The sequence below is a fragment of the Trachypithecus francoisi genome, unplaced genomic scaffold (genome assembly GCF_009764315.1).
Source record: "Trachypithecus francoisi isolate TF-2019V2 unplaced genomic scaffold, Tfra_2.0 Lachesis_group11, whole genome shotgun sequence".
NCBI classification, from domain to species: domain Eukaryota; kingdom Metazoa; phylum Chordata; class Mammalia; order Primates; family Cercopithecidae; genus Trachypithecus; species Trachypithecus francoisi.
This window is the reverse complement of record NW_022681456.1, coordinates 85,364,827-85,377,554: the sequence shown is the minus strand read 5'-3', so window position 1 is coordinate 85,377,554 and position 12,728 is coordinate 85,364,827. Positions and strand designations below refer to the sequence as shown.

The window sequence follows — 12,728 nt, the reverse complement described above, 5'->3', positions numbered from 1 at the left end:
CAATGCTAGCCCCCACAGGAAGAAGGGAGGGCAGAGAAGATATGATCTGAGGTGCCCAGCCTAGGAACCCACATTTAGGGAATGGCAGAGAAGGGGTGAAAGGAGGAGGAGTAGCTGCTTTGTCACTCACTCAGGATACTTCCTCTCACCTCCTCTCCTTTGGGGATTCGCCGGCTGGAGATGATGATGATTTTGTCCTCTTTGTCAAATGTCACGACTTCAGCCACACAGTTAGGGGCACAGGAATGGTTAATGTACCTGGGTAGAGGGACAGAGTCAGGGATGTCAGGCAACTAACTTGGGAAAATTTTGATTCCTTGTTGTCTATCCCCCAGAGTGCTACTCAGGGACCATTAAATCCCTCCTTCCTCGTCATCTCTCACCTGGCAGGGCCGCCGGTCAACGTAGCATCAATCACATGTTCATTGTTTATTCGGAACATGTAGATGCCTCGATTCTAGAAAGGCAGAGGTTGCAGAAGAAGGGACAAGAGTATCAGAGAGTGGGATCAGGTAGGAGACTCAGGCAGTGGGCTTCTGTTGCATGTTCTTCATTTCTCCTGCCTTTCCCTTCCCCACCACAGCTTTCCTCCTGCTCTCCTGCGACCAATCCTGACCCTTGCTCCTTGGTTGAGTGCGGACTATGCACCACAATGGCCCCTCTGTCAGCTTATACCTGCTCTTCGTAGATTTTCTCCCGCCGGTTGGCCACCTCGTTCCGAATGATGGTGCCAATGTACTCGATAACCATTGTGTGCTTTTCTAGGTCCTTGGCTGCATAGAGCCCCAGGCCCTGGATGCGGGAGCGAGCCAGGTACACATTGTTCTTCCATTCGGTGCGCAGCCGCCGGTATTGAGATGACTTGGAGTGCACAAACTGCTTGCTGTACGGGGTGTTGGTCTCGCCTGTGAAGGTGCTCTGATATGCCTTAGACATGCTGGTGCTGTTCAGGGTATGGGGCCTGGGAGGTGATACAATCCATGACAAGACAGCTCGCCCTCAGACCAAGTACATACCACCCACCTCCTCCACCACCTCCTGGGATGTGCAACACATCAGTTAGGGGCGTGTGCTGCTGGCAAGCACTGGAAGTGCAGCCTTGGGAAAGGAGTAGAGGCAACTGGGTCTCAGCTCTGGTGAGGAAGCAACTAGCTATAGGGACCCTTCTGACACCCTGGGTGGGACAGAGAGCCCAGGGTGAGGGGTGAAGTGTGGAGGGAGATGGGGGCACCAATTCCCCTACACTGAGCCTGCTCTCCCATCTCCCACTTCCTACCACTCTCCTGCCAAACCATTCTCAAGGCCATGCTCCTCTGGGAAGTTTTCCGCGAGCAGCCCAGGCCTAGAATTTAAGCTGATGGTTTGCTTGAATGTCTGAATGCTACCTCCTGCACATACTGGAAGCCCTGAAAATGGGGACTGTGCCTACCACGCTAGGCTAGATTTGAATTAAAACTGGCTGTGAACTCACAGCCTAAAGGTGGTATCCTTTTTTCGGATTGTCCCCTTCTCTGACATAACATTGGGCTCTGTGCAGATGGCTCAGTGCAGGGGAATGACGGCTGCCTGGCAGGATACCTTTTACCACCCTAGGGTACCAGCCAAATTCTTGCCATCCCAGAGCAGTGGTTTTCAAATGTTTCTGGTTCTTTTTCATTTAGCAGAAATCTTTGCTTTTTTCTTTAACAAAATGTTGACTGGAACTCCAATACATAAACTAGATGACAATGGAGCTCTTCTGGTTTAATCCAATTTGGGGAAGGAAGAGATATGCATGGGAAGGCCAAGTTCAACCCATCAGTTTATGTGATCGAGAACTTTTTGGAACACATGCACTCACAGTTTGAAAACCACCACTGCAGGGCATCAAGGACAAGGTTGGCTAGGGATAGAGAGTCTCTGACACTCTACGACAGCCTAGGAGCCACCAAAGACCTTCAAGAAAGCCCTGCTACCACAGATTCTGCCTCCCTCTACCCAGGGACTAAGGTCCCTGGTACACAGAAAGAACAAGGACCCACAGAAGTAAGGATCTGGTCCCAGCTGTGTGACCTTTGCCTAGTCATTTAATCTTTCTGGGTCTCAGTTTTCTCAGCTGTAAAATGGGGGTCATACCACCTGCCCTACCTACCTCATAAGGTTGTTGTGAGGATCAAATGAGATAATGGATGTGAAAACGCTTTGAAAAAAAAAGTATAAAGTGCTATACAAATGTAAGGTTTTATTATTTTTCTATTATATCTCTAACTATTTATTTTTGACACCAACACTCACGGGGAAGGGAAGGTGACCCTAGCACTCATGGGGTATCTGAGGTTTGGGAGAATCACAGGCCCTCCCGCTGGAAGTAAAACAGGAGAGGAAAAAGGTGACCAGATCCCTCATATATTTCATAAAATTTCACCAGTTTACCCATTACCTCCCCAGGGTGCCCGAGATAATTCTGTCCTATATCCCAAGTGCATCTGAGCAGGATGGGAGAAGAGGAAAAGGATAACCTACTAATATCTGTGTGCTAATTAGGAGGTCTAAGAGTGATTCCCCAGTTTCTCCACGAGAACTCTGATCTGTATCCTAAATCCTCATGATGGGACCAGAGGATCCCTATCAACACCCACACCCACATCCCTTGGCTCCAGCATCACAAGCTCACCGTTTGTAGTGTGTGAGGATTTTAGGCTCTGATCGGGCACAGCCAGTGGGGTTGATCATGAGTGGCAGCTCCATAAGGGGGTGGCGCCCATAGCGGAATAAATAGTTTTGACAGCTCTCCACCCCGGGCAGCTGTGGGCACAGTTCATACTCACCTTAGCCTGAGTTTTTTTGGGGTGGCCAAAGTTCTCAGTGCCCGCCAAGCCCCCCAGCTCCCAGCCCCTTCCTTACTGATTCAGCTATGCGAAGCACAGCGTGCACCGTCAGCCCAAAGAGCTCCTCGCCCTTCAGATACTCAGGGAAGAGTCGCAGCATGTCAGCCTCTTTTCTCATGGCAGCCACAGGCTCAATGATGCGATTCCACACGGCTAAGAAGCAGGGAAGAGAGCAGCCCTTAGAGGCAACTTCTGCTCACTGACCTCCAGTCCCTAACCCCAATCCAGAACCACAGTTGTTTTCTGTGGCCTTCAAGCCTCCCTATCATGAAGGTGTGCTGGTCTTCCGGATCCTCTCTTGGCCTCCTAGTCTCACTGTCTGTTAAGAAGCAGGAGGCTTCCAACAACAGGGGGTCATCACAGAGCCTTGAGACAGAAACCCAGGGCCCAGTAGACCCAGCATAGGCCATGGAAGGTCCCTAGTGAAAGAACAGGCATGCTTTGGAGTTGGAAAGACTTGCGCTCAGGTTCTAGTACTGGCCATGGGACCCTGAGCCAAATACAGTCATGTGCAGCTTAACAACATTTCATTCAATGAGGAATCATATATACAACAGTGGTCTGGTAAGATAATAATACTGTATTTTTACTGTATCTTTTCTATATTTAGATGCACATACTTACCATATGTTACAACTGCCTACAGTATTCAGTACAGTTACATGCTATACAGATTTGTAGCCTAGGAGCAATGGGGTATACCACAGAGCCTAGGTGTGTAGTATGCTGCACCATTTAGGTTTGTGTAAGTACACTCTATGAAGTTCACACAATGACAAAATCACCTAACAATGCATTTCTCAGAATGGATCCCTGTCATTTAGCAATGCATAACTGTACTTAAATCTAAGACTCAGTTTATGTGTAAACTGGGCATAATCGTAGTACAATACTTACCTCATAGGGTTGTATGAACAAAATAAACTACACAAATCACTTAGCTTAGTTTGTGGCTCACAGTACACACTCAAAAAAAGGTACCTGCTCTTACTGTTATTTTATCATTAACACTAAAACTAAAATCAAAGTTATTCTGATTTCATCCAGGGAAACACAACCACAAGGAACTCGGTTAGGATTAGGTTAGGTGAAGCAGACGATAGTCTCAGAACTATTTCCTTTCGTTCCATTGAGGATAGCAAAAGGAACTAGAGTATGTGAGATTAGATAAGCAAAATATTTTCAACTACAAGGGAATTTAGGGTGACAGAGAGGCTCAAACACTTTCACTGGGAATTTTCAAGAGACCCCCCTGCCTGCCTGAGGTGGGGGAAGGAGGATCACTCACACAGAGGCTACAGGTCCTCTTACAGACACTGTAACAGTGACCCTGGGAGAAACTTTCCCCATACCATATTATCCATTTCAAGGGCCCACCGCTCACCCTGGGGAGAGGCATCAGTGAAGACCAGGTCCTCCAGGCCCTGCTCGATGACTTTGATTACAAACTCCGGCCGCCCGTTGTTCTCACCAATAGAACAGCGATAGCAACAGCGACGATTGTTGGTGCGGAGGCTCCAATAGATGCGTGTGGCCTCGTAGCCCACGGGATAGAGGGCAGTGGCACTATGAAAGTCAGCCATCTGGTGAGGCAGCAGCTGTCCAATGGCATGGAACACAAGGCCCCCCACACGGAACATGTGTAGCCGTTCTCCCCGCTGAATGATGCTGGCGATTTGCTTCACCTCGTCCCGCTCAATGTAGACCCGCCGGAAGACAGCAAAAGAGCTCAGCTCTTGCTCACAGGGCCCCTTGATCTTATGCATTGGACACAGCATGGTCTTGTCCTTGAAGAACATGCACTTGGCACGGATGGCACAAGCAAAATGGTAGACATTGGGGCAACGCATGCGATTGCAGCTGCTGGTGGCACCAGTTCGCTGGCACAGGGAGCACTTGGTTAGCAGTCCTCGGTGCAGGGCAACCTCCACATTCATTAGTGCCCCGCCCTGGGTCTCGTACACCTCCGTGGACCAAAGGGCACAGTTGAGGTGCACCCACAGGTCCAGGTCCAGGTTCAGCAGGCGGGCAGGCCCATCAGTGGCCCCGTCACCCTCCTCATGACAGAAACAGCAGCGACGCATGTCTCGAGGTACCTTGTCAGGTCGCAAGGCTGTGCCAAGCTGCTCCATAAACTCTGCCACTTCCCGCTCATCCTCCTGCTGCCCGCTGCCCTTCTGGATGGTCAGCAGCAGCCGCAGCCGCTTCCAGCGCACTCCTTTCCATTTCTTGAGGCGAGGAGGACGGGAATCTTCACCTTCTTCAGGGGGCCGGGCACGGGGCTTGGGTCGGGCTGATTCAGGGGATGAGGCCAGTGGCAGAGGTGAGGGGACGGGTGGCTCAGCCAAGGGTTTGGCGGGAAGTTCAACCAAGGGTTCAGTAGGGGGACTGGCAGGAGAAGGTGCCAAGGGGGAAGGGGGCGGGGAGGGTTCTTCAGGAGGTGGGGCCGAGAGCTGTCGCACATCCAGATTGGAGACATTGTAGGTATAGCTGTGCTGGGTGGGTGGCTCTGGGGCGGGGCTCTCCTGTAGGAGGGTGCCCTGTATCATTAGTGCCAGCTCCTCATCTAACTAGCTCCCTCCTTCCCCTCACCCATATCCCACCCTCCCAAAAGGCCTCCACATTCTTTGCCCTAGGCAGCCCCTTTTTTCTTTTCTTTTCTTTTTTTTTTTTTTTTGAGACAGAGTCTTGCTCTGTTGCCCAGGCTGGATCCAGAGGCACAATCTTGGCTCACTGCAACCTCTGCCTCCTGGGTTCAAGGGATTCTCATGCCTTAGCCTTTCGAGTAGCTGGAATTACAGGCATGCACCATCATGCCTGGCTACTTTTTTGTTTTTGTTTTTAGTAGAAATGAGGTTTCGCCATGTTGGCCAGGCTGGTCTCAAACTCCTGGCCTAAAGTGATTCACTCCCCTTACCTCCCAAAGCACTGGGATTACAGACATGAGCCACCGTGCCTAGCCAGCAGCCCCTTTTTTCTAACACCCACCCCTTTTTCTCCCCTAGACCTACCTGTTTCAGAAGGCTCAAGATGTCTAGTTGGCTCTTGAGGGTATAGCCAGGCAACACTGCATCAAACTGCTTCAGCCAATCAGGGCCAGTGTCTTGGCTCTTGCCTCCCAGACCCTTTTCCTTCCCACCTGCAGAAAGGAGTGGATCAGAGCGTCCCAACAGAATCACTTCCCTCAAGTCCCAAAAGGCTTCCCTGCCACACTCACCAGGACCCTCAGCTTCCCCCTTCTTAAGCTCAGTGCCTGCCCGGGCAGGGCCCTCTGGGAACAGCACCTCATAGGAGTTGGGGATCTTCATGCTTAGCAGCTCTGCCACTGCCACCATCACACCATTCAGGTTCTGCCAGGGCCGGGGAAAGAATGGGAGAAACATGTCAGCCAAGTGTCTGACGTGAGTTCTACTATCAGCTGGGTGGGGACAAGGACACCTAGAACCCACTCCCCAGAGTAGGAGTTCTATCCTGTGTCACCCAGCCCTGCTGTGAGCACTGATGGGAGCTCCACGAAAAGGGGACTACATCAACTACGTTTAGGAAATGATGCATGCTCTATCCATGACTTGGAGGCTCATGATACACGTCAGCAAATTAAAAGGACCTGAGGACTCTACTTGTAGTAAAGAAACCCATTCTGTCATTTTAACTGTGTTTTCCAACTTTCTTTGACCACAAAAGTCCGTTAATATTTTCAAAACAGCTGATAGAGTCCCACCAAACATGACTGGGGCAATGCTATCATGTAGTACCTGTGGCATTACACACACAGGTGCTCCTTAGTTGTTGACTTGTCTGTCTTTACTATCGGACTATGAGCCCCGTGAGGGCAGGGATCATGCTTCATATCCAAATTCCACAGACTCTAGCCCAGGCTTTCACATACAATAGGTACTCAGTACATGTTTTTAAACAACTACAGTTTTTTTTATCCAGACAAATTCCAGAGACTGCCCTCTGATCAGGTTCCCCTCAGCCTCGAGGTACCCCTAGGACACACCTTGGCTGCAGCAGCAGAGACTGTGAGCATGACTGACACCTCACTTCCTTTGCCCTTTTCCCAAGTTGTGGCAGGCAGCTTTCCAGGGACCTCCAGGTCAAGGGCCCCATAAGGTTTGGTATCTGGGAAGACTGAATGAGAAAGAGGGATTTGTGTAACCCCTGGCCACCTCTCCCCTAGCTTCAGACAACCCAGGTGAACTGGGCCTGGCCCACATCCAGAGTAGCACATACCTGGGATGCTGGCCCGAGGAATGAGGGGGATGACAGGGGAGAGGGCTCGGTCCTCTTGCTCCCACCGGCCTGAGCCCAGATGAGGGAAACGAGGGGCCTCCTCCCCCAAGATGCTCTCAGGGGATGAAGCTGGCACAATGCTGTCAGGAGAATCGCTATCCTCATCACTCTCCATCCTAGGGACCAAAAGTAGACATTTGTTGCTACAGCCCTGCAGACTCCCCCTCCTAAATCTAGAGATGAATATATATCTTACTTGAAATCTGCCATTGGCCAAAGGAAATATGAGGCAACCTGTCCCCCACCCTTGTTCCTCATCCCCATTTCCGGCCCCACCCCTACCTGACATCCTCAGTCTGATTGTGAGGGGGTGTAGGCAAGGCGGCCAGCAGGTCTAGACTCTTCACCTCTGAAGTATCTGAGGGGTGGGTGGGGAGAAGAAAAGTCAGGTGAGGGTGGCCAGGGCTGATGGTACCTTCTCCCAATATTTTAGGCCTAATTAGCATGAGATCTCAGCTATCATGATTAACTGTCCTTCCACCTACCAGTCTGGGGCAGACAAGCTATATTTATTGAGTCTGTCCTGCATGCCAGGCACTGGCTTTATTTATTTATTTTTTTCATAGACATGGGGTCCTGTTATATTGCCCAAGCTGGTCTTGAACTCCTGTCCTCGAGCAATCCTCCCATCTTGGCCTCCGAAAGTGTTGGGATTACAGGCATAAGCTACCATGCTTGGTGGCAGTTGGCTTTAGATACACTCTTTGGAGTTTGTTTAGTCATTTAACAACTCCATTAGGTGAGTACTACAATAGCCATTTTACAGTGAGGAAACTGAGGCTCACACAAGGCAATCAAGTTACTTGGATACAGTAACACAGTTGAATGAATGCAGGAACCAGAATTCAAATCCAGATCAGTCTAGCTCCACACTCACTAAAGCTGGACTGTTCCTTCTATACAAAGCTTCATAAAGATGCTCCTTGCCACCCACCTTCCCTATTGCGTTTGCTCTAGACTCCAAATGTCCATTCTGGTCCCCAAGAAATCAGTCCTGAAGGGGCCCTTCCTACCTCAAGTGCCCTGTTATGTAAACACACAGGACAGCAGGCAACCCATTTTTTTTTTTTTTTGAGGCGGAGTCTCGCTCTGTCGCCCGGACTGGAGTGCAGTGGCCGGATCTCAGCTCACTGCAAGCTCCGCCTCCCGGGTTCACGCCATTCTCCTGCCTCAGCCTCCCGAGTAGCTGGGACTATAGGCGCCCGCCACTTCGCCCGGCTAGTTTTTTGTATTTTTTTTAGTAGAGATGGGGTTTCACCGTGTTAGCCAGGATGGTCTCGATCTCCTGACCTCGTGATCCGCCCGTCTTGGCCTCCCAAAGTGCTGGGATTACAGGCTTGAGCCACCGCGCCCGGCGCAACCCACTCATTTCTAAACTGTACAGCTCACTAACTGGCTTGGACTCCAGCTACCAAACCCCACCAGGGGTGGTATCTGCTCTTGACTTACCCCTCAGTGCCCCTTCAGTATCCCGGGCAGAGGCAGCATCCTTGGGGTGCTCCCCCAGCTCTTCAGATGGAGTGACACCATTCACCATCTTCTGCTGCACCGATGGGGGTGGGGTGGGGGGCAGCGACGAGGGTGGTGTCGGCGGGTTACTCAGGTTATTCTGGGGGGTGGGGGGTGGGGTGTTGTGTGCAAGATGGCATAGGGAGACTGGTATAATCTCCTGGCCCCACTCTACGTCAGCAATTCCCTCAAGTTTTCCATTCCCACCCTCACCTTCCCAAGAACTTCACTATTCCCAAAAAATATTGCCATTTTTCTGACCTTGGTAAGCAGCTGGGAATAGTAGTCAGGGCCAGTGGGCAGCGCCCCACTTCCAAAGGCCCCCCTCAACTGGCTCTGCCCATTGACTGGGCAGCCACTGCCAAAGGGGGCGAAGAGGCTAAAATTGGCGGTGATAGCAGGCTCCGTTAGGGGAAGCAGCGACAGCTCCTATGAGGGGCAAGATGACAAAGTTGAAAACCGGCAGCATTTGCATTGCTGTCTTGCACAGCTGGGGGACAGGGTGCCCCCTATCCTGGGATGGGACCAGGGGACTGGCTCCTGGGGGTCACCTGTTTCAGCTGTTTCAGCAAGGCCTCGCTGGCCCTGACCCCGTCCTCCTTCCGCAGCTTCTTTCGGGAGCTCACCAACCTGTCGCTTGCCTTCTGTACCCGCTTGGGTTTCGGTGTCAAAGGCTTCCTTGCTGCTGCATCCTAAGCCAAATAAGCCCAGTGAAGGCTGCTACCCTCCTCCTCAGAGCCCTCATCTCTTCTGTCTGACCCAGGTTCACTCATTCTGCCCCCCCGCTGGCCCTAGGCCCCACTCTACCTGCTCTACTCTAGCCAGAGTACTCACCTCCTTATTGCTGGGGGTACCCTGTAGTTTCTGCTCCAGCCCAGCCAGCTTGCTGTCAATGTGCCCGTTGATCTCAGCTCGCAGCCCCTCGGACCCCCGCCCAGTGCTGAGTTGCACATTCTTTGCCCGGAGTAGCTTCTGCAAGAGCAGATGCCCAGCTTCTGAGCGAGGGCCTGCCAGCAGGAGATGGTTGCTGGTTCCTGGTGCCCCTATTGGCTCCCCATTGGCCTCCCTCTTCACTGACTGGGCTCCCAGGGCACATGGCTCTTCCCGAGGTTCCTGCTTGATGCTGAGTTGGGGTGCCTCAGGCACCACCTGTCCATTCACCTGGTCCAGATGCCCAGGTACCAGGCTGCTCTGCTCTGGCTTCTGGGTTTCTGCTAGGTTGTCTGGGGGATCCCAAGGTCCCATACCCTTGCCAAACAAGGTATCTGCAAGCTGGGCAGCAGCAGGTGAGACCCTCCCAGGAGGCAGCTCCAACGTTGGCCCCTGGGGCTTGGGGGTCCCTGGATGGGCAGGAGGGAGCTGGGCCTCAGTGGGAAGCTGGGAGCTGGGGGAAGGTAATTGTGAAGGTCTCTTTGGCTCTTGAGGGCTGGATGGTGGAGGTGTGGGATGGACAGGGCCAAGGACTGGTCCTGTAGATAAGGCTCCTGGTGGGGCAGGGAGCCGAGGTGGGCCCTGAGGTCGAGGCCCTGCCCCTAGCTCCTGGAGGGGGCCTGTCTGTGATCCAGGGAAGCCCCCAAGTTGAGGTTGGCAGCCCAGGAGGCCCTGGAGGGGAGAGGTCTGGGTCCCAGGCTCCTGGTAGGGTGGGGTCTGGCGTACTGCCTGACTCTGCTGCAGCTGCCGCTGCATGAGGAGTGCCTGTAGCTGCTGCTGCTGCTGAGGACTTAAGTGTCGCAGCTGTGGGTTTTTGGCCAGGACTCCTTGGAGCTGTGCTCGAAGCTGACCCACCGTAGGCATGATTCCAACCCCAGGCAGACCCTGCCCAGACTGGAGGACAGGTCCTGGTTTAGGAGGTTGTGGCCCTGTATTATTTTGCATGGGCCTCTCTAGCATGGGCTGTTGGGGGCCCAGAAGGTTCTGGGTCATGGGCCCAGGCTGCTCCCCTAAGGAAACAGAGGGCTGAGCAAGCAGGTGGGGCATAGATGAAGACTCAGAAGATGATCCACTGCCTAGCTGCCCATGGCTTCCTCCACTTGCTGTGTGGAGCAGGCTAACTTGTTGCTGCTGTTGTCCTGGAAGCCTCAGAGGTGGCTGCAGCTGCAGAGAGCTGGACTGAGGCTGGGGCTGGGGTTGGACAAGCAGAAGTTGTGAATCCCCAGAGAGTGAGGGCTTTACCTCTCCTGGTTCAGTGGCCATTGACTCAGGGGTAGTTCCTATTGCTAACGACCCTCCCTGATGTGTAGAGGGCCCCTCAGTGACCTCTGAAGAAACAGCCGGGTCTACGGTGTTTTGTTCCTTGCCCGTCAGGAGGAGGGTTGGGCCCAGGGCTCCAGGGCTAGAAAAGTGTTGAAGAGGCTTTGCTGGCATGCCAGGGCCAAGTGCCACCTGCTGCTGCTGTTGTTGCTGAGGAGACAGTAAAGTTCGACTCTGGTTTAAAAGGCCCATCTGCTGCTGTTGTTGCTGTTGCAGCTGCTGCTGTTGCTGTTGTAGCTGCTGTTGCTGCTGTTGAAGCTGCTGCTGCTGTTGCTGTTGTAGCTGCTGTTGCTGCTGTTGAAGCTGCTGCTGCTGTTGCTGCTGTTGTTGAAGCTGCTGCTGCTGTTGCTGTTGTTGAAGCTGCTGCTGCTGAAGTTGCTGCTGCTGTTGTAGCTGCTGCTGCTGCTGCTGAAGTTGCTGTTGCTGTTGCAGCTGCTGCTGCTGCTGCTGTTGCTGCTGCTGCTGCTGCTGCTGAAGCTGCTGTAAAGAGCCCATGGGCTGAGTGCTCAGTTTAGGCTGCCCACTGTGTGACATCAGACTCTGCTGAAGATGGGACAGCCCTGCCATGGACCCTTGCTGTTGGTGCTGTTGTTGCTGCTGCTGCTGCTGCTGCTGGGCTGTGACCAGCCTGTGTCCCATAAGGCCCTGACCCTGCTGTGCCAGCTGGGGGGAACTGAGCACCCGGGACTGGGTCATAAGCACCTGTCTGTGAGGGCCCTGTGGGCCCAAAGCTCCAGGGTGCTGCTGCTGCAACACAGCCACCTGGGCAGGGCCCAGCATGCCCTGGGGCCCCTGGGGTGGTTGAGGGGACAGCTGCTGGACCAGGAGGCCTTGGTGGCTGCTGGGAGGCAGAAGTCCCTGGGGCTTGGGACCCAGAGCTTGGTTTGCCTGTACTCCAGGACCCTGCTGCTGTTGCTGCTGGATTGCTACCTGTCCTAGAAGGTGCTGCTGCTGTTGCTGCTGCTGCTGCTGCAATTTCTGGGCCAGCTGCATGCGTTGCTGCTGCAGCTGCAGCTGCCTTTCCTGTAAAAGTCTTGAATCAGGTCCAAGGCTTCGAAGAGCAAGGTTGCCAGGGAAGAAGCCCCCTGAGGGGCCAGCCAGGGATCCAGCCCCACCAGAATGTTGCTGTTGTTGCTGTTGGGCCAGAGCTGTGTTAAGGAAGGGGCCACCAGGCTGTCCAGGTAGTGCCATACCCCCAGGGGGCAGGCGAAGACCTCCAGCTTGCCCACCCGGAGGCCCCTGTGGTGGCTGCAACCCATGGCCAGGGAGCAGCTGACCAGGGAGCTTGGTGAGTAGCCGGGGACTCTGGGAAGGGCTAAGAGCCAGCACAGCTGAGTGTTGTTGCTGCTGCTGCTGCTGCTGCTGCTGTTGTTGCTGCTGCTGCTGCTTGTTCCGATATTCCGCCATGAGATTAGTGTGCTCCTTCTGCTGTTTCCGGACCTAACGTGGGAGGTCAGAGAGGTCAGGCTGGGGCATGCTCCCCTCATGCCATCCCTCTTCCCTGCCTTCTGGGTGCTAGGCTGAAGTTTGCTTTCCCCTACCTGATCCAGCTGTTTCTGGATCTTGCTCTGCTGCTCTGTAACCAGCTTGAGCTTCTCAGCATCAGCTTCTGGGAACTCACGGCCAGCTTTTTTGGCAGTGCGCTGCTTGGCACACAGAGCCTTCCGGGACTTGCGATGTACACCAATCTGCTCCTCTAGCACCTTCAGCTGCATCTGTAGGAGCTGCTGGGTATGGAACAGCCACTCCTCATACTGCCGCTGGTCAGCTTCATCTGGGAAAAGAAGCTGGGTGTCAGGACCTGCA

At 53.4% G+C, this 12,728-nt stretch overlaps 1 protein-coding gene across 5 annotated transcripts in view; it reads right to left on the bottom strand.

The window, feature by feature from the left end:
• The window catches only part of KMT2D (lysine methyltransferase 2D), a 42,786-nt gene that overhangs the window by 2,916 nt on the left and 27,142 nt on the right, over positions 1–12,728 (bottom strand). For 4 of the 5 annotated variants that reach the window (XM_033222223.1, XM_033222226.1, XM_033222225.1 and 1 more), the window contains exons 39-54: positions 12,464–12,696; positions 9,507–12,362; positions 9,224–9,364; positions 8,934–9,101; positions 8,613–8,772; positions 7,446–7,521; positions 7,104–7,279; positions 6,871–7,001; positions 6,085–6,217; positions 5,879–6,006; positions 4,252–5,392; positions 2,884–3,020; positions 2,654–2,784; positions 676–961; positions 384–457; positions 150–258 (exon numbers count right to left, since the gene is read on the bottom strand). In XM_033222223.1, coding sequence (XP_033078114.1) covers positions 150–258; positions 384–457; positions 676–961; positions 2,654–2,784; positions 2,884–3,020; positions 4,252–5,392; positions 5,879–6,006; positions 6,085–6,217; positions 6,871–7,001; positions 7,104–7,279; positions 7,446–7,521; positions 8,613–8,772; positions 8,934–9,101; positions 9,224–9,364; positions 9,507–12,362; positions 12,464–12,696 — 6,080 coding nt within the window. Of the gene's footprint in view, positions 1–149; positions 259–383; positions 458–675; positions 962–2,131; positions 2,180–2,653; positions 2,785–2,883; positions 3,021–4,251; positions 5,393–5,878; positions 6,007–6,084; positions 6,218–6,870; positions 7,002–7,103; positions 7,280–7,445; positions 7,522–8,612; positions 8,773–8,933; positions 9,102–9,223; positions 9,365–9,506; positions 12,363–12,463; positions 12,697–12,728 lie in introns of all 5 variants that reach the window. The other variant, XM_033222227.1, reaches the window with a different exon arrangement.